General features: G+C 42.2%; 1 protein-coding gene across 5 annotated transcripts in view; it reads right to left on the bottom strand.

The window, feature by feature from the left end:
- Positions 1 to 26,351, bottom strand: part of mta3 (metastasis associated 1 family, member 3) — a 269,132-nt gene that overhangs the window by 29,970 nt on the left and 212,811 nt on the right. For all 5 annotated transcript variants that reach the window (XM_041175785.1, XM_041175791.1, XM_041175799.1 and 2 more), the window contains 3 exons: positions 26,095 to 26,130; positions 13,800 to 13,831; positions 10,813 to 10,967 (listed from right to left, as the gene is read on the bottom strand). In XM_041175785.1, coding sequence (XP_041031719.1) covers positions 10,813 to 10,967; positions 13,800 to 13,831; positions 26,095 to 26,130 — 223 coding nt within the window. The remainder of the gene's footprint in view (positions 1 to 10,812; positions 10,968 to 13,799; positions 13,832 to 26,094; positions 26,131 to 26,351) is intronic.

The following is a 26,351-nucleotide window of genomic DNA, read 5'->3' as shown; positions in this document are numbered from 1 at the left end:
AATATCACCAACTTTAACTTTAACACTTATGTGTTCTTTTGTACTATTGTTGTTGACATCTTTTGATGATCTGCTTTTATCACTGCTTGTTTGTCCCTACAACCACACCCCATCCCCCTCCACCTCTCTCTCTCTCTCTCTCTCTCTCTCTGCCCCCCACACACACACCTTAAACCAGCTTATATTTCAACTCTTTCTTGGACTCGAACTCAAGTTCTGTCAAAGGGTCATGAGGACGCGAAACGTCAACTCTTTTCTTCTCCGCCGATGCTGCCAGACCTGCTGAGTTTTTCCAAATCATTCAGGGTGATGATCCTAACCCAAACCTATCAAGATCATCCCAGGTTTAATTAGTGGTTTGGTTAATTAGGTAATCTCAGTGGGAGGAGAAGACTATAGAGGTATCAGAACTACAATTGGGACTACTGCAGGGCCTCTCTGCCAGCATTCCCATTCCCAATCACCAACATGATACCTAATAAAAAATAATGTTCATATACAAAATTGCACTTGACTGTGAACAGCTTGCCAATATTGGGCTTGTCGTCTACTTGAACAAAGCACTAGAAAGATGTATGCATCAATAGAATAGCAACACTATACGAGTCAGTCACTTTGGGAAAGGGAAGGGGTAAAACAATCGCAGTGTCAAGAAAATAAAGTTAACCCACAGTTGAATCAAGCACAGCTTTCCAACTCCAAAGCAATGCCAAATAGTTGGGAATACTCAGGTCAGTCATTTTATGTGGACAGAATAGGTTTGTTAATGTGTAGGCCCATTTTAAAACTGCTGAATGTGTATAGAACTTTTTTGTTAACGTTTAATACTTCCAGCATCTTCAATTTTTTGCTGTTTGATTATAATCTTTAAACAATATAAGCTTGATGTGGCTCGGTGCATTGACATTCCAGTGTTCAAATGTGATTAAACATAGAATTATTTATGCAAATTACAAGCTAAGATTGTGGCATAAAGTAAGCATCTTGGGCACAGGCCAGATGCTTTCATATAGAGATGGGCAGTTATCCTGAACTGGCTTTAAATATTTCTAATTAATTAGCTATAAAGCTAACTTGTGTCAGACTTTGCCTTTCCAGAATCGGCCTGTTTGGCCATCAGAAGTCGTCAGCAGATGATCTCCTTTGACCTTTCTAAGGTTCTGAAGCTTAATTCCCATCATCGTTTGCAGATCGAAGGATGCCAATCAATCAGCTATGAAGCTATGTTGGTAGAGGCCTGTAGACAGAGTGCCATAGTATTGTCTCTCTGCTCCAAGCAACACAGAAATTGAGGAAGAATGAATGAGGAGAGACACCTAAATTTGAAAAAAGTTACAATATTTTTTTTGAAGTTGTACAGTGTGAAATTCAGATCAGTAGCACCCATTCTTTGTGGTCCAAAATGTCATCCCAGGTGCGCATGCACACTTCTGCGATGGATCACACGTTGAAGGTGTTAGCATGCATGCCCACAGGAAGTATGCAAGGTAGACAGATCATGACACCAGTGCTGTCATTTCGGTGCTCAGTATTTCAACCTACACCCTTTCAATCACGTATAGCTGTACATGCATTAACAGTAAGAACAATAACCATCCTCCCCGCAACACCATCCAAGCTTCCAGAGCAAGGCTAGATGCGAGAAGGGGGAAGAGCAGGAGGAGTGAGCTCTCAATAGGAGGCCATATTAGCCCAGGGAGCAACTCTTCTACTGAACCTCAGTGACAAACAGCATGTGAGAGGCCTGCGCTTCCATAAGGGTAACCTCACTGAAACTTGCCATCTGCTGCAGCCTCATCTAAACCCCAGAGCAAGCTTGCACTGCTAGTGGCTGCCAAATAACCATGGCAATGAGCTTTTATGCGTCTGACCCCTTCAAGACTGGAGCAGGAGATATAAGCAACTCCTCTCGGTTTGCCATCCCTTATCAGATAAGGGAGATGACTGAGGCTCTATATTCAATGAGAGCTAACTACATTAATTTTCTCTTGCCAGAGAGAATATATGGTTTTGCTAGGATTGCTGGGCATCCCCAGGGTTCAGAGTTCCATTAACTGCAAGCATATTGATTTGCAAACACCACATGTCAATTCTGCCTCTTACTGGAAACAAAATGGACTTCATTGCCTTTGGTCAACGTGCAGTTGGTGTGTGACCAAAGCCAGAGAATCATTCAAATCAACACTCTGTATTCTGGCCACAATCACAGTGCCTTAATTTTCTGGCAATCGGCTGTACCAGCTGCATTTGACCCACCAAAAGGAGGCCACTGGGCGACCAGGGGTAACTGCTGACAACATGGCTGATGATTCTAGTGCACAACACAAGCACATGTGGACAATATGCACACAGTTAAAACCATGCTGCCACATGAAATGTAATAGTGCAGACCACTGACATGCTGAAACAAGGCTCTTGCTGCCTGGATTTCTCTGGAGCAACCGAGTAGTACTTGGCAGAATAGGTAGCAAGATGCACGTAGTCTGCCACACACTGCACAACCTTGCCATCATGAGGAGGGCAACCCTTGCTTCCAGTTATATGCCAAACAGCTGTATAGAACAGGACCCATGAGGAGGGGTAGGAAGATGAGCAAGAGAAATGAAGGCTGCAACCCAGACAGCCCCTTTCTGCTCGGACTGTCCATGAAGAGCTCATCCAAGTGTGACTCAAGCAACCGCAGACCAATTCCCCCGTCTCAAATTTATCTTCTGTCTGTCTCTGTCACTGCACCTGCTTCACCACAATGCAAAATTGGCAGCCATCACAAAATAAACATTAAAAATCTAATTTATCATCATGCCATATTTCATACAAAAGTCAATCAATCACCCCCGTGCATTTCTTTAGTGCCTGTCTTCACTGCGCCTTTGCCTATCTTACTGTTCCTACAAAGCTCAGTGGCTGCAGCATGGCTGGTGGAAGGTTGCTGACTTTCAGCGGAGGGGCCTGCAAATGGCCTCGAAGGACAAGCAGCTGGAAAGCCGGGCTGTGGACTCCACTATCTCCAAATAGGGGCAGCAGTGTGGGTGGGCTGGCTGACAGACCGAAGCAAGCGTAACTTGGAGTGGGAGTAGAGGGGAAGACAAGTGCTGTCTTCCTGAGAGAGGACAGCATATTTACATGCCTCAACAATTCTAATAATCTGTTGGAGGACAGATCGCTGGACTGCTGTGACGCCCTGCAAGTCCCATTGTACACCGCAATCCACAGCCAGGGTGACAGTCTGAACTTGCACGGCAGCAAACTGACCTTCCACTGCAGCACTTGGACACTGGGTAGCTATTGCTCGTGCTTCAAAAGAAGCTCCAACATGGCCCATTAGATGCTGCATCACAGTTCGATCCACAAGCGTGTGGACAGAGTTGATCAGATTTTCACGCTGGAAAGGATGGGCTATGGAAAGTTCTGTGCCAAATTAGTTTTGGATCATTCTTTTCTCCTTGACATTGAACACTGGCTTTCTGACAGGATTCTCTATTCACCAAGCATTTCACTGTGCAAATTTAATCTATCATCTTCTGTAGCCTACAATTCAACATACTCATCTGTGTCTTCCACAGCAAAATGCTGATGTAATTTTGTTCTTGGGTGAGCGGCCACCTGTGCTGGCTGCAGACCACACACAGTGTCAGTATCTGCGGTTGTTGCTGAGAGTGTGAAATTGAGTGACCTCATCTGTTCATATTGTTCCTGCACTGCCTGACCAGTTAGCATTTAAGACCATTAGAACATAAGAAATCAGAGCAAGAGGACACTACTTGGCCCTTTGAGCTTTCTCCACCATTCAATATGATCTTGGCTGATATTTAATCTTAACTCCACTTTCCTGTCCTATCCCCATATCCCTTGATTCCCTTCAAAGATCTATCATCTCAGCCTTGAATATACTAAACAGCTGTGCATCCACAGCCTTCTGGGATAGAGAATTTCAAAGATTCACAACCCTCTGAGTGAAGAATTTTTTCCTAATCCCAGTGTAAATATCTGACCATTTATCCTGAGCTCTTCCCCCCAGTTCTAGGTTCTCCAGATAGGGGAGAACTGCTTCTCAGAATCTATCCTGTCACACCTTTTATAATCTCATACATTTCAATGAGATCACCTCTCACTTGTCTATACTCCAGGAGTAAAGGCCCACTGTAATAATTATGATTTCGTTAAATGTTGGACTGTATGTTTGAGAATAGTCCTGTGATGTAAGATCTGTGTAAGTCAATGTGTTAGCAGCGTGGGCTACCTCCACAGTCAGTGTAGAGATAGAGATGGGGTCGAAATCACACATGTAGTTGCTGCTGGCTGTATTGTAAATAAACTAATGTTTCCACTTGGAAAGCTGTCTGCAGATCAACTCTATTACAAATAGGTGACCAGGCCACACCATAACAAACTGGCGATGAGGATAAATCAGGATAAATCAAGATAGATCGGAATCGGTACTGTACCTTGCCCAGTGATTGGTATCAACATCCGTTTAAAATAACAGAAGATATACTTACCCAAAATGCCACAATTTGGTAGAATTGATCCCTTTGAGCCAGCCACAGACGATTGGTGTCAGAATATAGAACACCTCGCATTCTTCTTTCAAGTGAACGAAATCACGGGGGAAGAGATGAGGCAAGCAATCCTCTTGAGTGCTTGTGGGAGCAAAGCCTACAGTTTGATTCAAAGTTCAAAGGCACTCAGTGCCCCAGATTCAAAGAATTTCGGAGAATTGCTGGGCTTCGTGAAGGGACGTTTTCAACCCAAGCAGAGGTCCCGGTCCTATTTGCAAAATAGAACCCGGGTGAGACAATTGTTAGCTACGTGGCGAATCTGAAACAACTAATGGAACATTGCAAATTTGGTGAGACACTGAATGACATGCTCAGTGATCATTTAGTGTGTAGTGCATAAGAAGACACTATTCAGGGAAGATTGCTGGCTGAAGTGAATCTAGATTTAAAGAAGGTGTTAGAAATAGCGCTGACCATGGAAAAAGCTGTAAGAGATCCACAAGCAATACAAGGGGGCGCAAAATAGCACCATACTCCAAATTGAGTGGGAACAGTTAGCTGAAAGTGGCGCATAAAAGCGAGACTCAGCTGCAAAGTGGGAAACAGCCCCTGAAAAATAAGAAGAAATAACTTAGCAGCTAAATTGAAGAACAACTTTAACCAATGTGGAAACAATCAGTCTTTTAGTGATTGGCAGTTTATAAAGGTAGAAGGTTACTTTTCTTTTGTCACAGAAGTGGACATATAATGAGACAGTGCAAAGAGATTTAAACAGGCTTGCAGACAACAGAAGCCCAATGAAATCCACAATGTAAAAGAGCCTGAAACAACAAATTCTGATATTTAGTCATTGTTTAACATGAAAGTTGAGAAGAGTGAGCCAATTTTGTTACAGTAAAAGTGAATGGTAAGCCATTAAAAATGGGAGCTTCCACTACAGTGATTAGAGAACACGCTTTCAGATATTTAAATAATGGTGAACATCAATTAAATTTGGAACAAGCATCTGCCAAGTTTGAAAATGTGCACAGGCAAAAGAAATCCAAGTAAAAGGTATCAGCAGAGTAACTGTCCATTATAGAAACCAATCGGCACAGCTACCAATCATGGTGGTAGTAGGTGAAGGGCCGAGCCTTCTTGGGCAAGATTGGTTAAAGGGGATTAAATTAAACTAATCCGAAATCTTCCAGTTGAGAACAAGTGGGCTACCAGAGCTGCTTAAAAAGTATGCCATCGTCTTCAAGGGAAAAATCCAAAGTCTGCAGGCCAAGATTTACGTGAATCAGAAGCAACCCTGCGCTTCATTAAAAGCAAGACCAGTGCCATATGCCCTGAGAGAGAAGGTTGACACTGAGCTGAACCGGTTAGGGAGGTTGGGTGTTATAAAAGCGGTTCAGTTCTCAGAATGGGCAGCACCCATAGTCCCTGTCCTTAAACCAGACCAGATTGTCTGAATTTGTGGAGGGTATAAACTAATGGTCAACAGTGCAGCCAAACTGGACAGGTACCTCATTCCAAAAATCGAAGATCTATATGCCAAGCTAGCGGGGGGACAATGTATACAAAGCTTGACATGAGTCACGCATATCAACAATTAGAGTTGGATGACGTCTCCCGGGAATACGTCACAATTAATACCCACAAAGGGTTGTACCAATATATACACTTGCCTTTCAGTATTTCATCAGCCTGTGTCATCTTTCAGAGAACAATGGGAAGCTTAATGCAGGGACTACCCCAGGTTGTAGTCTTCTTAGGTGATGTGCTGAAAACCGGATTCACTGAAAAGGAACATTTGGCTAACCTAGCGGAAGTCCTAAAATGCTTTTCACAAGCAAGAGTGGGACTGAAAAAGCTAAAATGCACTTTTCAAGCTAAGTAAATAATCTATTTGGGCCACCAGGTAGATTCTCAGGGGTTACACCCAGTTGAAAAGAAGGTTAAAGCAATAAGAAAGGCACCTGCACCTAAGAACACCTCTGGACTTAAGCCATTTTTCAGAATGATAGATTATTATGGGCAATTTTTACCTAAATTCTGGCCCCTCTGCATTCATTGCTAAGAAAGAACCAATGTTGGTCTTGGGAGGCACCCCAAAAAGAAGCTTCCTTGAAAGTGAAACAGCTGTTACACTCAACAATCTGTTCATGCATTATGACCAGATGAAACACTTGGTGCTAACATGCGATGCGCCTCCCTGTGGAGTGGGAGCGGTGCTATCTCACAGAATGGACAACGGCACAGAGTGGCCAATAGGCTATGTATCCAGGACGCTAACCACATCTGAAAAAGGATATCCTTAGATTGAAAGGAAGGTCTGTCAATCATTTTTGGCATAAAAATATCTCACCAATATGTGCACAGGTGGCATTTCACGATTGTAACAGACCACAAACCACTGTTGATTTTGTTTAGCAAGGAAAAGGCTATACCACCCTTAGCCTCAGCAAGAATACAACAATGGACTCTAATTTTGGCAGCTTATGAATATACCTTTGTACATAGGCCTGCCATTCACATCGCAAATGCCGATAGCCTGAGTTGTCTGCCCTTACAAGAGAATGACGAACATATCCCAGTTCCGATAATGACACTGCATTCATGAGTGCTGAGTTCCAACAATTTATCAGCCTCAATGGTATCATCCATTTGAAGACTGCACCGTACCATCAGTCATCAAAGGGACTGGCGGAAAAGGCAGTTCAAACTTTTAAGGCAGGCATAAAGAAGTTAACAGGTGATTTGTTGGAAACCAAGCTTGCTGGCTTTCTTTTTCACTACAGAATGACCCCCCCACACGACAGGTGCAACACCTGCAGAACTGTTGTTGAGTCGCCATTTTAGGACAAGACCAAGCCTAATATTTCCAAATTTGGAGAAGCTGGAGAAGAGTCAAGGAAACCAAAAAACTGCACATGACTTGCATAGTCGTGAGAGACAAGTTACTGTTGAAGAAGCAGTATATGTAAGGAATTTCAGTGGAGGACCGAAGTTGTTACCAGGTAAAGCCAGTTCAGTGACGGGCCAATTATCATACCACGTGGAAGTGGAAGGCCGGATCACCCATAAGCATGTGGACCATTTAAGAAAGAGAGAAACCACAACAAGATATGGTTCCACCTGTAACCATTACTGAACCAGTGTTTCCTGCTAAAGATGCTCAACCAAGAACTGACATGTCTGATGTCTCTATCAGAGTGGAAGATACAGAGCTGCAGGTGCCCACTGAGGTACCTGATGTTCATGCAGTTCCAGAGAATGTGGTCCTGAAAAAGAATCTGAAGTCATGGTTCCATGCAATGTTCCACAGAAATCAGGAAACCACCTGAAAGACTGAACTTGTAAATTTCATGACCTGTGTAAATATTATAATGTCATGCAATAAATATACTTGTAAATACGATACGTACAGCAAAGTTAAAAGGGAGGAATGTAGTAATTATAGTTTTGATAAACGTTGGACTGTACCTTTAAGAATAGTCCTGTGATGTAAGATCACACGATCTGTGTAAACCAATGTGTTAGTAGTGCGGGCTACCTCCACTGATAAAGATGGACTTGAAAGCACACGTGTAGTTGCTGCTGGCTGTATTGTAAATAAACCTAATGTTTCCACTTAGAAAGTTGCCACTCTATTACAAATAGGCGACTAGGCCACACTACAACACACACTCTATTCAATCTCTCTTTATAAGATAATGCTTTTATCTCAGAAATCAAACTAGTAAACCTTCGCTGCACAGCCTGTGAGGTTAGTATATCCTTCTGTAGGTACAGAATATCAACATCCTGGGGGTTATCATTGACCAGAAACTGGACTAGCCATATAAATAATGTGGCTACAAGTGCAGGTCAGACTAGGAATCCTGTGGTTAATAACTGACCTCCTGACTCCCCAAAGTGTGACCACCATCTACAAGGCACAAGCAGGAGTGTGTTGGAATAATTTTCACTTGCCTGGATGAGTGGAGCTCCAACAACACTCAAGAAGTTTGACACCATCCAGGACAAAGCAGCCCGCTTTTGGCACCCCATCCACAAACATTCACTGCCTCCACCACCGACACACAGTGGCAGCAGTGTGTACCATCTACAAGGTCCACTGCAGAAACTCACCAAGGCTCCTTAGACAGCACCTTCCAAACCCACAACCACTACCATCTAGAAGGGCAAGGGCAGCTAACACATGGGAACATCACCTGGAGGTTCCCCTCCAAGCCATTCACCATCCTGACTTGGAAATATATCGCCGTTCCTTCACTGTTGCTGGGTTAAAATCCTGGAACTCCCTTCCCTACACCACACGCAGCAGCTCAAGAAGGCAGCTCACCATCACCTTCTCAAGGGCAATTAGGGATGAGCAATAAATGCTGGCTCATATTCCATGAACAAAAAGAAAAGCTAAAACTGTACACAGTACTTCAGATGTAGTCTCACCAAAGCCCTCTACAACTACAACAACACTTCCTATTCTTGTATTCCAACATCATTGCAATAAAGGCTAACACATCATTTGTCTTCCTAACTGCTCGTTGAATCTGCATCCTAAATTTCTCCAGAATAAAAGCAAAATGCTGCAGATGCTGGAAACCTGAAACAAAAACAGAAAATGCTGGAAAAACTCAGCAGGTCTGGCAGCATCCGTGGTGAGAGAAACAGAGTTAACGTTTCGAGTCTGTATGACGCTGAAGAAGTCTCTGAAGAGTCATATGGACTTGATATGCTAACTATTTATCTCTCCACAGATGCTGCCAGTCCTGCTGAGTTTTTCCAGAATTTTGTTTTTATTTCTTAACTTTCTCTATTTCATGTACAAGGACATCCAAATCCTTACCAACATTTAATAGTTTTTAATTTTTTTTTAAAAACTGTTTTTCTATTCTTCCTACCTAAATGAATAACCTCACATTTACCTGTGTTAATCTCTTTGGGCATCTGAAAGGGAAAAAGTATAAGGATAAGGTTGTGGTGCAGGGAGCGGAACAGGGGAAAAGTAAGATGTGCAGGCTTAGACCATCTGCGGCTTGTTCATCTGAACAGTGTGTGGATTAAGAGGTGATGGGGTGTGAGGAGTAGGATTAAATATGAGGAACACATCATCATCTTTAGTTTCAAGCTCTGCCACTATTCATAGCAAGGCCACTCAATAATGGCCAGCATCATCTCCTCCTGGGAATTAGGACATGTAGGCATGCCTCCCTAAAGTTAGCTCTTGTCCTGCCAGAGAGGGAATTGTATCAGTAAGTGTAGTGCAGTGTGTTTGGGTGATATGGCTGCCATGGTTGATGGGCTGTGGGTGTGAGGCTCGCAGCAATACTAAGCATATGAGGGGGCATTGGAGCCAACAACTATTTGGCAGGAGTTCTGATTGCTTGAAATTGTTGGTAGGTGTGTGATGGGAGTGCAGTGAATTGATCAGTGTTTGAGGTTAGTGGTGCAATTAGTAGGATATGATATCTGAAAATGCATGTGCTAACCTTGGCCATTTACATGAAAGTACTAAACTTTTTATGGCACTGAATCCAGAGCCTCAGGGCTCGATTCCTGGCATTCACCTCCACGGCCATCTGCTCCCATTGCCTTCTGAACCTTTTCTGGAGGGCCTCCTGGACCTATGTGGATACACTGTGCTTCTTCTCCTTTCCGTCTCTTTCTATTGAGGCCTCAGGGCACCTTGGAGTCTGTGCTCTCCTACATTTTCCAAGTCAGAATGACTTGCACAATGACTCCCAGCACCTTTTCCAGGACAATGCATTTCGCCTTTCACCACACTCACCCCCTACTGAAGCACTCTGCCATTCAGGTAGCTCTGGCTGGACACTGCAATAATGATAATTATCAGGCTTCATGAACTTGGCATGCTGCCTGTATTAAACTCAACGGACACAGAATAATTGTACATCGCGATCCTCACACTCATTTTCGGGGTTATCAAATGTAGCCTGCGTAAAAAAAAGTTCTGTCAAAGCGTGCATGGTATCCAACAAGCAAGTCTTGGGTAATCACGATGTCACTAGTTTATGATTAAACATGCAAACTTCTAATTTATAATTAGAAACATCCATTAACACTGTGTATCAGCATCATTCTGTTAAACTTCATAGTATTTTAGATATTTGAATTAAATTACCAATGAAAAAGTAGTGCATGTACTAAAAACTGTCAAATGTGATAATTATATCTTTTGCTTTACAAGAAGGCCTGAAACAGGTGAATATGTGAAATTTCCCTGATTTTAAAGTGAAAGCGATATAGGATTTTTGCATTTACTTATTTCAAAAAGAAAGTTCTATTTGTTAACCAGGAATCCCACCTTGTTTCCTCAGTAACCATAAAAAAGCCATCATCCGGGGCATCAATCCAGTTTGGTCGTTGTCTCTTGATGACCGGAATGGTGCCAGGCTGGATTGCATTGATGCCTGTCGACATTCCTTTTCCATTAGCCAGGTATGAGAAATGGTCAGTGCTCTGAAATAAATGGCAGCAAACAGTCCAAGCCAAAGATCTCTCTCATTTGTTAAATTTGCTATTTCTAGCATTTGGTTCATATGGCCTTTAATTCGCTTTGTCCCTGCAAAATTTATTTGGATTTTGTCTAGACATTCACGTCACAGATAAAAGAGTATCTTTTAGCAAACAGTTGTCTTTCTTGGATTTTCTTTCTTTGGCAACGTATAGATATTGAAAGAACATGAGAATTTTTTTTAGAAGAAGTAATCATGCCTCTGCCATTTTAGATATAAAAATCAATCCTTGTGGATGACTTTTCCTTGAGACAATCAATTGGAGAAATACACACTTTTCATTTACTTTGTTCCTGGACAAATTTCAAAAATTATCAGAGATAAATCCCAGGGAGCATGCTCTAATTCACTAATTTTTCTGAGCCAATTAAGATAGACCCATGAAGTCTTTAGCCTAACTAAATCCTGTAGGTTATTTTACAAATTGCAGTGCATAAATTGTGATACATCTTATGAGTTTACGGGGATCCAGAGCAGACACTAATAAGTCCAATTTAAGTGTGTAATGTAATGCACTGATTTATTGTCAGAAGTGCGAGCTACACCATATTGGTCCAGACACTTGATAGGTGCGCCCCAGTGGTCATACGCTGCAAATGCATGTCATTTAAATATTATTAGGGTCCTGCTCCTGAATCAAAGCCCTTTCCTGAAACTGCTGTCTTGTCTGTGTGCGCCTCAAGCAATTTCCTGTACCTGTCCTGCATATCATGGGAGGAACACGTGGGAAGGAGCTTTCAGAACCTGAATTTAAAGGAATCCTCACCCAGACTAAGTAAAATCACTGATGTTAGGCTAGAAGGGTTCTTTTGGCCAACGTTCTTGGCTGTTTTGGATATTGGTTAGCTATTAAGTACTTTGGAAGAGAGAGTCTGTGGAGGGCTACAACTGTTCTCTGATTTTTCTTGATATAATTCCTAAACATGGGCATGTCGCTGGGTTCAGCGTTCAAGCTCTCAAATGAGGAAGCAGAGGAGAAGCAGAAGCAACAAGGGAGATGTCAAAGGTTTGCACGGGAGAGGACAAAAGAGGCAAGGACACAGGAGACATGAGGGTATCCAGAATTGATCATCATGCTTGGACTTCACAGAAGTGGTTTACATCATTGTACAGTCATAAAAATTTTATTTAGAATCAATGGTTTATATGATGAATGTTACTTTTCAGTGAGGCAAACATTTAGGGTCATGGGTCAAACCAACTTCATGACATTTTCGAGTGACTTGATACTTGCAGGTGTTAACTGCATATTAATTAAGCATTTAATTGTGTTCAAGTGTGGGCATTAACTGGGAATTCACTTGAATCCCTATATATAGGACAAACAGAAACTGTTGGTATTGGGTTTGGAGGTGCATGTTTGTATGTGTCTCTCTGTAAATTAAAGTTTGTAAACTATAAGAACGATAGGCTCCAGTTCTGTCCTTCATTGCTTGACTATCTGGATTAGAACAGCAGGGGCATGATTAGAACTTATTCATTTGGGATTGATAGCTCTCTGCTGCTTACTAATTCCTTGTTGTTACTTATGGACTGAATCATACTGTATTTGATATGTTCATGATCATGTTTAATCAATTAGATATTTGATTGATGAATTAAGAGATAACTTTCCGTTTCACCTGTGCATTAATTTTAGCAATTTGGATAAAATTGGGGGAGATGGTAGTGTAGTAGTAATGTTACTGGACTAGTAATCCAGAGACCCTGGCTAATGCTTTAGCGACATGAATTCAAATCCCACCACAGCAGCTGGTGGAATTTGAATTCAGTTAATAAATCTGGAATAGAAAGCTAGTCTCAGTAAAGGTGGCCGTGACAATTATCATCAATTGTTGTAAAACCGATCTGGTTCACAAACGCCCTTTAGGAAAGGAAATCTGCCACTCATACCTGGTCTGGCCTACATGTGACCCCAGACCACAATGTGGTTGACTCTTAACTGCCCTCTGAAATGGCCGAGCAAGCCACTCAGTTCAAGGGCAATTAGGGATGGCTAACAAATGCTGGCCTTGCCAGCGGTGCCCACATCCCATGAAGGAATAAAAAAAATTAAAATAGCACTAAATATTCAGTAAATTTTATAAAGCATTATATTACAACAAAGAGGGTAAATAATGTCGTATAGCGTACAGTACCAAACAAAAAAGATAAAAAAAGAATTAAGCCAGGTGAAAGGCATTTTTTTGTGAGCATTTTCCTTGTCAACTTGCAATTAGAAAAAATAACATCATCTATTTGCTAGGAATGGCAGATGTGAGAACATTTTCTAAGGGTTAATTCAATTTTCACAGGGACGAAAATCTTATCCAAACATCTTGAGACTGTCCATTCCCATTAGCAACAAGTGTGCCATGAAATTAAATTTCGAAATAAAAAAAGCAAAATTCCATATCTTAAATCACTTTGAGGTCAGGTTTAATTCTTCTCTCCAGCTAATAAAATCTCTCTTGCCCCTAGCCCTGACCAATAAATGAGATGCTCAAATTGCTGATCGGGATAAAAGGCTATTTAATGTCTAAAAGAGTTCATCTTTGTTCAAATGAGTAAAGTATACCACTTGGGATTTGATGCTCAATCAAGAAAGTAGGACACCACTCAAAAGCTGCTTATCACATAAATCCTCAGGTGCTTTTCAGCCTGCCGACTTTTGTCAGGAACTACTTATTTTATGTACTTAACATTTATGATACATTGAACAGAATTAAACAAATCAGAATAACCACAGGCTTAGTTGTTCATTTTTTGATAAATATTTCTAACAAACTGCACTTACCATTAGTGGTCCTTGTACGCGACTTGTAATATCTGAAAAATTAGATTCGCAAATTAAAAGTAGTTCCAATCATGTGTAATTTTACAATACCCTGTCGTTTGTCATTCATACATGTGAGGTTGACTGTATTAGAGTTAAGTTATAAAGAAAGTCCATACCAGGTTAAATAAACAATTATTAATCAGGGAAACCAAAAATAAATATTGGAAAGTAGAATGCTGATTGACTGGTATACTACAAAGGAAAAATGATAGATATACAGGCACATATGATTAATTATTGAAATATATTAATAGTCATTTGTTACCACAGAACTTGAGTATTGCTGAAAAGAGAGACATGTTGAAGCTTTTCATCTTGTACTCATCAGGACACTTTGCAAGAATACCAATAATAGGGGAAAACAACAATTTATACTGTATGAGAAGACAAAGCTGATTGGTTGGCAACTGGACTCTGATTGGCAGAGGCGTTGCCATGGAGGATGCACCAATTGATGATGACTGACAGTTAACAAGCTTTGTCTGAATTTTAAATCAATTGGTTTGAGTCAGCGAATGGCTGTCACTTATTTTGTTTAGCTGAAACAGGCGCAATGCATGTACATGTTCTTTCTGTCTGCAAAGAACAGGTCCCTGTATATTAATATATGTAGCATCCAGTAATAGCAAATGCGCCACACTGCAAGCCCAATTGACAACTTAAATTGTCTGTCAGCATAATTCTTAGCACACTGAGGACTATTTAGCAACTGTTGTCCAATCGTAGAATCACATCTCATGTTGCATACTGTGTTTTAAGTTTTGCAAGCACAGGCTGGTTGGGTATGGTCTGTACCTTGCCTGTTGTGAACAGTGGCTGAGGAATGCTGTTTGATACGATTTGCCAGTCTTTGGGACGTAAGCTTACACACCTAGCAGTTTACTGGCGTTGAAATTCATATACCCACATTATTTCTTTGTGATAGGCAGAACATCTTTTTGGCTTGATGGCAGCATCCTGTTAGTGGCGACTTGCATAGTAGCAGCGTGAAACAGCTATCTTCACCTGTTGCTCAAATTTTTGAGATAGCTTGCCCTTCCAAGGTAATCTGAGATAGAGTAGGCACCTTTCAGGGCTGATAGTGACAGTCTTAGGCCCGTTCATGAGTTTTCATGATATATAGCACAAAATGATCTGATCAGAGTAGCCACTATCCCGCCGGATGCCTTTGATGTGCCCTATTTCAGCATCAAGCTTGCATGGTGAGCAAATGGCTCGGGCCTATTTACAAAGTTGCTGATAAGACCAATCTGAGAGTATGTGGAACTGTAAGAATCCCAACATGTATATTGACTAGTGAAGGTAGGCTTGGGGCAGACCATGGTAGAGAACCCCCAGGCAGATTCCTCAAGGAAGCAGAGTTCATGTGAAAGGTGAATTTGAGCACAGGATGGAGCCCATTAAGACATGTAAGAAAATTGTTACATGTAGCTGCAGATTTAAATAAAGTAAACGTATCATCCACATATCAGCAATATGCAAGGGGTAGGAGGTTAGGTGTCATTCCATGTTTCTCATGGAACCCAACAAAGATGTTTCCAAGAGCTGGGCCTAGAAAGGATCCCATAGCAACACCATCTATTTAGGCATATATGGTGTCATTAAAACTGAACTCAATTGCGCAGATGTCGAGTTCATAAGTTCAATGAATACTGATTCATGCAATGATGATGGGTCTAGATCGCCATCATATGGTGCTGCAGTGCAAATATCTATGGCTTCCTTCAGTGGAACATTGATGAATAGGCTAGCAATGTCAAATGAGCATATGGACACAGCACTGCTATCGACATGCAAGTCCTTCATAAACGTGGAGGAATCCTTCACCGTGTATGTGGAAAATTTGCTCAAACCTGGTTTTAACAATTCACCCAACCATTTGGCCATTCATGTTGTGCAGAACCGGTTATAGATAAGGTAGGGCATAAAGGGACATCACTTTTGTATGTCTTGGGCAGCTCATACATACGCAGACACAGCAAACCGCTGTTATATATATCACATGGCAGCTCGCTGCTTTTACTCAAGTACAGCAAGTGACTATTTTAGTTTATTTTCAAGCAAGGCTGTCTGGTCAGCTCCAACGGATATGAATTTGGACCCATCATTAAGAATGGCATGCATTTTATTGATATGGTCACGCTTGTTAAGGGTGACTATTCCTGTCTCCTTTGTCAGGCTGACTGTTGTCTATGTCCAGGTTGATCTTAAGGTCTCGCAATGCTGTAAGACGTGAAAGTCAGACAGATCATTCGGAATCCCGCAATATGCGTGCACTGGATCAGCTGGGCACGCTTTCAGGGATTCAGCATCTTCAGTGGATGCTGGTTTGTGGTGATTGTTGGGAGTAGAACGTTCAGCAAATACCTCTTCCCATTTGATTTGGGATGAAGACACACTAAAAGTGAAACTATGTGCACAAACAAAATCCTTGTTTTCTGAAAGTACATGGTCAGAGAGATTTGTGACATGGTTAGTGGCATCATTAATTGTGTTGCTAAACCACTTCCGCTCAAGTGAGTTTATGGTGCAGACATGTTTCAAACAAGTAGTGTTTATGGTGCGGTCATCTATTGAAGCAATATAGCGGCATAAACAGATCAAATCAAAAAATGAGCAGTCCATGTCCAAATGCAGCAAGAACTAGACAACATCCAGCCTTGGGCTGACAAGTGGCAAGTAACATTTGCGCCACACAAGTGTCAGGCAATGACCATCTCCAAAAAGAGAGAATTCAACTATAGCCCTTGATGTTTAATGGCATTACCATCACTGAATCCTCCACTATCAACATCCTGGGGATTGCCATTGACCAGAAACTGAACTGGACTAGCCATATAAATACTGTGGCTACAAGAGCAGGTCAGAGGCTAGGGATCCTGCGACGAGTAACTCACCTCCTGACTCCCCAAAGCCTGGCCACCATCTACAAGGCACAAATCAGGAGTGTGATAGAATACTCTCCAATTGCTTGGATGAGTGCAGCTCCCACAACACTCAAGAAGCTTGACATCATCCAGGACAAAGCAGCCTGCTTGATTGGCACCACATCCACAAACATTCACTCCCTCCACCACCGATGCACAGCAGCAGCAGTGTGTACCATCTACAAGATGCACTGCAGGAATTCACCAAGACTCCTTCGACAGCACCTTCCAAGCCCATGAACACTACCATCTAGAAGGACATCTAGAAAGGCAGCAAAGAGATGGGAACACCAACACCTGGAAGTTCTCTTCCAAGTCACTCACTATTCTGACTTGGAAATATATCACCTGCCGTTCCTTCACTGTCGCTGGGTCAAAATCCTGGAACTCCCTTCCTAACCGCACTGTGGGTATACCTATGCCATATGCACTCTAGCAGTTCAAGAAGGCAGCTCACCACCTCCTTCTCAAGGGCAATCAGGGATGGGCAATAAATGCTGGCGCAGCCAATGAAGCCCACATCCCAGGAATGAATTAAAAAAAAGTCTACTTGCCAAACAATCAGCACTCTCTTCTCATGCTGTATAAATTGCTTTTCCCTTATATGGTATTCTTGCAAAGCGTCCTGATGAGTGCAAGACGAGAACCTTTGACGTCTCTTTTTTCAGCAATACTGAGTATATTACTTCCAAGTTCATTCTAAAAGAAAACAACATTGACTACAATATTCTTAATAAATTAATTGTTGTTTTCTTAGCATAAACATGCACAACTGCATATGTGACTAGATACTAACAAGTAAAAATAAAACAAACAAAAGTCTTTCTTTCTGGTGCACTGTGGACGGTTACCATTATCTACAAAGCAAAACGAAGTTCAACCTCATTTGTGAGCACAAGTAATTAACATTAAACTATGTGCCAACTGTAGAATTTAAATCCCCTTAATTCGAATGTTATCAGAATTTAAACAAAATAAATCTTGAACTGTTGAATTCAATCTACGTTTAGTTTGATTAAATCCAAGCCGTAGGATTAATTTAATTATTTCAGACATGCTCCAAACCTAATCAACATTATTTTCAAAACAAAGTGAAATGCCAAATCACCACTGAATATAAAATAGAAGAATCTGGGAGCGCTCAGAAGGCAACCCTTTCATCAAGGAATTCAGACAATAACAAATTACACAGGTGAAATTTAAATGGTTAACCAACCTCCTAGTGAACTCAGATAAGATTACAGCTTCAAAAATCAATCTTTATATACAAAATATTATTACATATACTGTGAATTTTTTCTTCAGTTTTTACTTTTACTGGCAGCTTACTGTCATGTTGGACTGCAACACACAGTGTTATGTGGATCATTAATGCTTGATTGCAACTCAACTAAAATATTAATCATGACAATTGTTTATTAAATAAAAATCAATAACATTTTCATGGGAAATAACTTTGCCAGCTATTATTAAAATAGAATAGTTTTAGTTAATCCATAATAAAACAACTGCACTGGAAGTTAAACATTTTTATTTATCTGTCATCGAATACAAATCAAAGCTGTGATCATTTCATCTTCATGCAAACAATTTTTATAGTTTATTATGCCAGGTTAGCAAAAGCTGACCAAAATTATTATTCCGGTCTTTGTAATTTCCCCCATCTCACTTTTGTGGTGGTTCATGATGAGGCATTATTGCCTGGCTGCTGGCAATCACCTGGGTAAGTAACCCAAGTGAATAATTTTTTAACTTGAGCTTGGACAGCAAGTGTCGCCAAACTATTTAACTGTGGGGGCATCATAGCAAAGCCACATACTGCCCTCACTTAACAAATACTATCTAGCTGATCAGAAATGACAAGCCCTGCTGAATTTTCCCCTATCGTTAAACCAGAGGCACTGAGGCTGATTTTAAATTCCTCCAAACTGGTTGAGATTAATTCAGCACTGTGCCACATCATAGGCAATTCTTAAAATAAAGCACCATTAGCCCATACAGAAGTGTAAGTGCTGAGATTTTTTTTGAATAGTGTTGTATGATAGTGTTTACTTTTGAAGAGGATTTTAAATCCAAGGGCTCAACTTGTTTTCAGCCCTCCTACATTTCTAATTTTAATTTGGTTACTGTATTGACTAAGGGCCCCTACTATAGGGTATAGTAAGCATACAGTTACAAATGGAGTCTCAACTTTACTCTATACAAAGGGAACAGCACAACTCATGAATAACATAAGCATGAGCGAATTATACAGATCTCCTGCATGCTCATTATTTGACTGACATAACATGTGCATAGGATGCACTCAGCATATATAAACAGCAAATTATTGATGTTATTAGGAAATATATAGGCTTGTTATTAATATTTTTGTGGGTTGATTCCCTGAATCTTATGTTCTTCAACAATACAGTCCCAAAATAAAATAAGTTGTACAACTAATTATGCCAGTGATTTAGGCATTGCAAAATGTCCATTTTTCTAAAAGATGTGAAATTTTAAAGTGCACACAAATGTAGAATGTTGGGTGAAAACACAAAGATTAATGAACATCTTAATGTTGAGCAGATTATAGGAACAGCTGCATTGGCACTTCTCTTATTTGATACAATTTAAAACTTGAGATTAAGACTAAGATTTGCACGGTGAGGTAGTGGGTGGGTAAAACGACAATGGCTGCTTTTTACGTCATATTGTGCCAAACCCGCCGCATTAATTATGCATCCTCAGGAAACACTCTGTTTCCATGGTGGGCTCTCATTCACTCGCCACGCAATCACCTTGCCGCTTCATCACGCCATATTAAAGGGACAGCCGCATGCACACCTCTCAATGTTTGAAGCCCACAATTGCTGCAAAGAAGACATGGCCTTGAAAGGCAAAAGAATTGCAGCCCCCAGGCTCAATGATCCGTCCATTGAGCGCTTTTTGGATGCTGTGGAGGCTCGCCATGATGTCCTCTACCTCCGCTCTGGATGGGGGTAAGATGGGCAGCAACCTCACTAATCCGGCTTGGAAGGTGGTGGCAGCAGCAGTCAACACCAAGGCCCTTCAAAAGAGGATGAATGATCTCCATTCCATTGGAGTAAGTCACTCTTCTCATCACTCTCAACTCTCATACTCACAAACCCATCACACATCCACAGGGCTCTCACTCACTGCTGATTCCAGGGACATCAAGATTCACTCTCTCACACACACCTTCATTGTCCTCATCTCGTCCAAGGGACCACTCACCACCCACAAATGCCTGGCATACATATAATCTGGCCTGGCAGGCATGCTGCTTATACTTTCTCCATTGCTAGTCATGCAGGACAAGCTGGCATAAAAGAGGGAGAGGTCGTACACCGGTGGAGGAAAGCTTGAAATCAAGGTCCTCATGGACTTTGAAAACAGAGCCATCCAGCTAGCCAGTGAAGATCTGGACCATTCCTGTGCCGACGGTGAGGTCAGCAGTGCCCTATCAAGTGAGGATTCAGCATTGCAACATCCATCCGACAACCATGCTGTGAGTGATGTGTCCTGTTTCAAAGGCCACTGCCATGTGCTAATAATCTCTCCTTGCTTCCGCAGGCACATCTGGGAAACAGTCAACAGAGTTCATGACCTGAAGAAACCTCTGAAGAGGAATCTGGAGACACCCACCTTGAAGTCCCATCACTGCGCTCACTCATACCCTCCAACAGTGCAGACACACACCTCAGTGGGACCTAGCTTTACAGTAGCCTCGGGATCACAATCTGGTGAGTACATCGCAATGTCTGATCTACAGCAGGCAGCGGCAGGGGCTTCCCAGGTATCCAGCATGTGGGGGACTGCTGGAGGCCAGAAATTTGCTGAGTCCAAGTAAGATGATTAGCCTCTGGACTCGGTCATATCACAGTTGCTGAAGCTGCAAGAGGCAAGCTCGGGAACATCAGGAAGGGATGTCCGCTGCACTCCTCAGATTGCAAGGTGTGATGGAGGAGTCCGTCTGCCTTCAGGCTGAGCTGATAGTGCCGACATGCCAATGCATTGAGGTCAACACTGATATGATGGTGGCCACCAAGGGGACCTTGGTCCAGGACGTTGCTCCTGCATTGCTGCACAGGCTGAACTCCATCGCTGACACCATAGTTGGCCTCCAACAGTGCGTATGCGAGGGGGGTGCTAGGCAGCTTGATCTCACTCCAGCTACCCCTTCTCCTCGAGGAGTCAGTCAGGGACCCTTGGACACCCATAGCGAGGAGGATCAGCAGGTGTACCCCTCAGGGTCATTGGTCCAGGTGACTCAGAGTGTCTGGCTCATCTGAATCCCCTCTTCCTGTGACCTCAGCAGCACCAGCTCCATAGGCCGAGGAAGGTGCCACACAGCAGGACCGTGAAAGCAGACCTCCAGAGGGCACCTGCCAAGGTAATCACAGACAGGTCAGAGAAGTCAGCAGGCTGCCTCCACCTCCACTGACGATGTCTGGGGAGCACCAAGACGTTGCAGCAGGATTAGGAAAGTTAAGAGGATGTAGTTGCACAGCCTGAGCATGGGTGTTAATCACTTGTACATACTGTTCACTATTGTCAATAAACTCCCAAGAATGTCCCCCTGCCTGTGGCTCCTTGTTCTGATGAGCAGTGTTTGTGTCACTCAGATGTGAAACCTTTCTGCACAGGAAGTAATAGTGAGACTAGAAAGCAGGAGAAACAAAGCAAAGCATTGAGTATGCTTTGAATGTGAAGTGATGTCACAAAGACAAAGTTAATGGCACTCTACCTGAATGCGCACAAAATGAGTTAAATGGGTATGATATAATTACCATTATGGAAACATGGCTGCATGGTGACCCAGACTGGGAGCTGAATATTCAAGGATATTCAGCCTTTAGGAAGGACAGACAAGAAGGGAAAGGAGGTGGAATTTTGCTGATAATAAGGGAGGGGATTAGTGCATTAGTAAGGGAGGATCTCAGATCGGAAGAACAATGTGTGGAATCTGTTTGGGTGGAGCTAAGAAACAGCAAAGGGCAGCAGACATTGGTTGGAGTTGTTCATAGGCCACCAAACAGTAGTGGTAATGTGCAGCATGATATTAATCAGGAAATGACAGAAGCATGTAGCATGGACAATACAGTAATGATGGGTGACTTCAATCTGCACATAGACTGAGTTAACCAATTGAGCACTAATACTGTGGAAGGCGAGTTTCTGGAGAGTGTAGAGTGTTCTAGAGCAGTATGTTGAGGAGCCGAACTAGAGGACAGGCTATTTTAGACCTAGTAATATGTAATGAAAAGAAGCTAATTAATAATCTTGTTGCAAAAGAACCTTAATGGATGAATGACCACAATATGATAGAATTTTACATTATGTTTGAAAGTGAGGCAGTTCACTCTGAGGCAAGGGTGTTATAATTGAATAAAGGAAATTATGAAGGCATGAGGGACAAATTGGCTGAGGTGGATTGGGAAAATACATTAAAAGGTATGACAGTACATAGGCAATGGATAGTCTTCAAGAACTATTACATAGCTTACAGCACCTATACATTCCTTCAAGGTGCAAAAACCCAAAAAATGCCAGCCAGTTGTGGCTGACAAAAGAAGTTAAGGATTGTATAAGATTAAAAGAAAAGGCTTATAAAGTTGCCAGAGTAGTAATGAACCTGAGGATTGGGAGGTTTTTAGAATACAGCAAAGGAAAATCAAGGGAGAATAGAACATGAATGCAGTCTAGCAAAAAACATAAAAACAAACTGTAAAAGCTTCTATAGGTATATAAAAAGGAAGTGTTTGCTAAGACAAATGTGGGTCCATTACAGCCAGAGTCAGGAGAATTTATAATGTGGAATAGAGAAATGGCAGAGAAGCTAAATGATTACTTTGTGTCTGTTTTCACTGAGGAAGATATAGGAAATCTCCTAGATTTAGAGATCCAAGGGACTACGAAGAATGAGGAGTTGAAGAAAATTAGTATAAGAGAACAGGTTGTATTGGAGAAATTAATGGGACTGAAAGTTGATAAGTCCCTGGAACCTGATATTCTGCATCCCAGAGTGTTGAAAGAGATTGCTATAGAGATAATGGATGCATTGGTGGTCATTGTCCAAAACTCCAGAGATTCTGGAATAGTTCGTGAAGATTGAAAGATAAAAAATGTCACCCCACTACTTGAGAAAGGAGGGAGAGAAAAAACAGAGAACTACGGACCTGTTAGTCTTACATCAGTAGGAGGGAAAATGCTACAATCTATTATAAAGGATGTGATAAAAGGACACGTGGATAATCATGATCTGATTGGGCATAGTCAGCATGGATTTGCAAATGGGAAATCATGTTAGACGAACCTGTTGGAGTTTTTTTGAGGATATTACTGACAAAATTGATAAAAGAGAGTTGATAGATGTAGCATACTTGGATTTTCAGAAGGCTTTTGATAAAGTCTCCCACAGGAGGTTGATTAGCAAAATTAAAGCACATGCATGGGGGCAATATACTGGCATGGATTAAGGATTGGCTAACGGGTAGAAAACAGAAATTAGGAATAAACGGGTCATTCTCGCCTTGACAGACTGTGACTAGTGGGATACTGCAAGGATCAGTACTTGGACCCCAGCTGTTCACAATATATATCAATGATTTGGATGTAGGGACCATATGTAATAGTTCCAAGTTCGTGGATGATACAAAGCTAGGCTACAGGAGGATTTGGACACAGTTAGTGAGTGGGCAACAGCATGGCAGAAGGAAAATAATGTGGAAAAATGTGAGGTTATCCACTTTGGTAGAAGGAAAAAAAGTGCAGAATATTTCCTAAATCGCAAGAGATTAGAAAGTGTAGATGTGCAAAGGGACCTGGGTTTCCTTCTCTGTAAGTCACTGAAAGCTAACATGTAGGTGCAGCAAGCAATTAGAAAGGCTAATGGAATGTTAGCCTTTATCGCAAGAGGATTTGAGTACAGAATTAGTGAAGTCTTGCTTCAATTATATTGAAGCTTGGTTAGACCTCACCTGGAGTATTGTGTGCAATTTTGGTCCCTTTACCTCAGAAAGAATATTATTGCCATAGAGGGAATGCAACGAAAGTTCACCAGACTTGTTCCGGGGATGACGGGACTGTCTTATGAAGAGAGATTGGGCAAAATGGGCCTGTATTCTCTAGAGTTTCGAAGAATGGGAGGTGATCTCATTGCAACCTACAAAATGCTTAAAGAATAAACAGGATATGTTTTTCAGTCCTTTCTGGAGCTTTACTTGGAGCTGGTGTACTTGGTCAACACCTTTGTCCATTCCGATACTGCGTGCTTGGCCAATTCCCTGGGCAGCAGCAGGCACACAGTGGTCTGGATTTCCCAGGAACTGATGGTGCTGAGCTTGTTGTAATGGGCCAGATGGGAAGCCTCACCCGCAATACAGGTACGATGTTTCCTTGGCTGGGGAGTCTAGAACCAGGGGACACAATTTCAAAATAAGGGAGAAGCCACTTAGGACTGAGATGAGGAGAAATTTCTTTACTTAGAGGGTTTTAAACCTTTGGAATTCTTTACTCCAGAGAGCCGTGGAAGCTCAGTCACTGAGTACATTTAAGGCAGAGATTGACAGATTTCTGATTAACAATAACATAAAGGGTTATGGGGATAGTGTGGGTAAAAGGCATTGAAGTGTTCATTCTGCCACGATTGTACTGAATGGCGGAGCAGGCTCGATGGGCTGAATGGCCTTCTCCTGTTCCTATGTTCCTAAGATAAAGGCAGGTGTCTCAATCCAGCATGTGCTTTGTGCAGGCTTCAGACCGAAGTGATGGTCCGACTTCAAACTCCCTGGACACATTACTGATGCCTGCACCTCGATGGTGCTTGTCATTGCTGCCAGAATGTCATGGTCTGGTGTCTCAGAGTTCCATCATTCTCTCTGTGTGCTCTCAGCACCTTTAAGTTGGGGCTGTCCCCCATCTCTTCAGCATCAGTGACCAGTGACGTTCAGCACCTGAAGGGCGCAGGTGCCGAAGATAGACAAAGGATGCTTTTAAAGCTTCATGGCTGCATCTCCATGATATGACCCTGATCACAGAGCACAAGTGAGCTTCCCTCAGCCAGACAGGAGGCAGACATTCACAGAGGCTATGTGAAGATCTATGTGTCCTCACTGCATGTTGTCATCATCCTCCTGCAATCGAGCGACTATCAGGGCCTCCACTGCATCTCCAGTCGTCGAACTGTTCTGCTGTCCACTAAAATGCTCATTACTTTGCAGTCTGTGCTCGAGGGGTGAAAAGCTCTGGAGCAATTGGTGGCACTTTGCTGCCGCTGCGTTGCTTGAGTGGGCAGAGAAGCTAGAGGCCCAACTCCAATCATATCAATGTGACTGCACCTGAACTCTCTCAGCTGTAGAAGAATGGTCACACTATACAAGGTGTCCCTAATGCCGCTTCCTTCTCCCCCCCACCCACCCCCCACCACCCCACACTGCACGTGCTAGTGCACTACCCTCAGGGCAGCCCTTGCCCTTGCCCCACCCGCTCAATGCACCTCAGCCACAAGGCAGCCCTTCCCCCCCACCCACAATGTGCCTCAACCGCAGGGCAGTCCTTGGCCCCCACCCCTCCCCCCCCAACACGCCTCAACCTTGAAGTCCAATAGGCCACCCGGGCAAGCACTCTGCAACGTTATTGTATACTCACCTCCAAGTTCCCCTCAAAGTGCAGCCCACCAAATGCTGTTGTGAAACACGTCGGCATGGGCGGACGATCCAGTGGCCAGTGGTGGGGGGAAACTATTCCGGACTGGGCTTATAATGATATGCAGATGCATTACAGTGAGGTTCCCGATGTCAGATGGCGGGAAACGCGGCCCGCCATTGGATGATCACAAGCTTGTTTCACAACAACGTGAAGTTGATTTTTGGCCTTCTCGCCATATTGTCTGCTCATGCCACCGAACATGCCTGATGCCATCGGGCACGGATGATTCCACCCAAAATGTGCAGCCATGAAAATGTATGTTTTTCTTGTGTATTCAATGCTAATGAAGCCAATTTGAACCATTTATACAACCTTCTTTACAAGACACTTAATGATCTTACATTATATTTGATAGGACAATGTAGTAAAGGGACTAGATATTAAGAATATCCATGTTGCACCAGCAGGAAAGCATTTTTTAAGTCACTTCATTGATAACCCAGCAGCCAGCTGCACAATGAGATGTGGAACATTACATAGAATGTATAAATGACAAGGCAATATTTCTGAAAAAGCAAATAAGTGTAGCTAAAAAAACATTTCCTTATTTGAAAACAATTTGGGGTCTATATAAAACCTAACACAGGCTTTAAGTTGATATTATTACATCTTACCCCTGTAGGACATCAAAAGTCGTTTCTTCACACTTCCTAAATGGAAACGAAGTTCATGTAAGGCATTTGGTGCTAGTTGCAACATACACAATTCATCAAAACTACACAATTTACACAACAGTAGTTAATATTAAACTCCAAATATCACCTTCACCAGCTACAAATAATCATAAGCCGTTGCTCCCACTGAGAAAGCATTCCTGAAATAGAAGCTGTTCATTCTGCTTCTACTGCCTCGGTATATAGAAAATGAATTT

Source organism: Carcharodon carcharias, chromosome 2 (assembly GCF_017639515.1).
Source record: "Carcharodon carcharias isolate sCarCar2 chromosome 2, sCarCar2.pri, whole genome shotgun sequence".
Taxonomy (NCBI): Eukaryota; Metazoa; Chordata; class Chondrichthyes; order Lamniformes; family Lamnidae; genus Carcharodon; species Carcharodon carcharias.
This window is presented reverse-complemented; position numbering and strand designations above follow the sequence as displayed.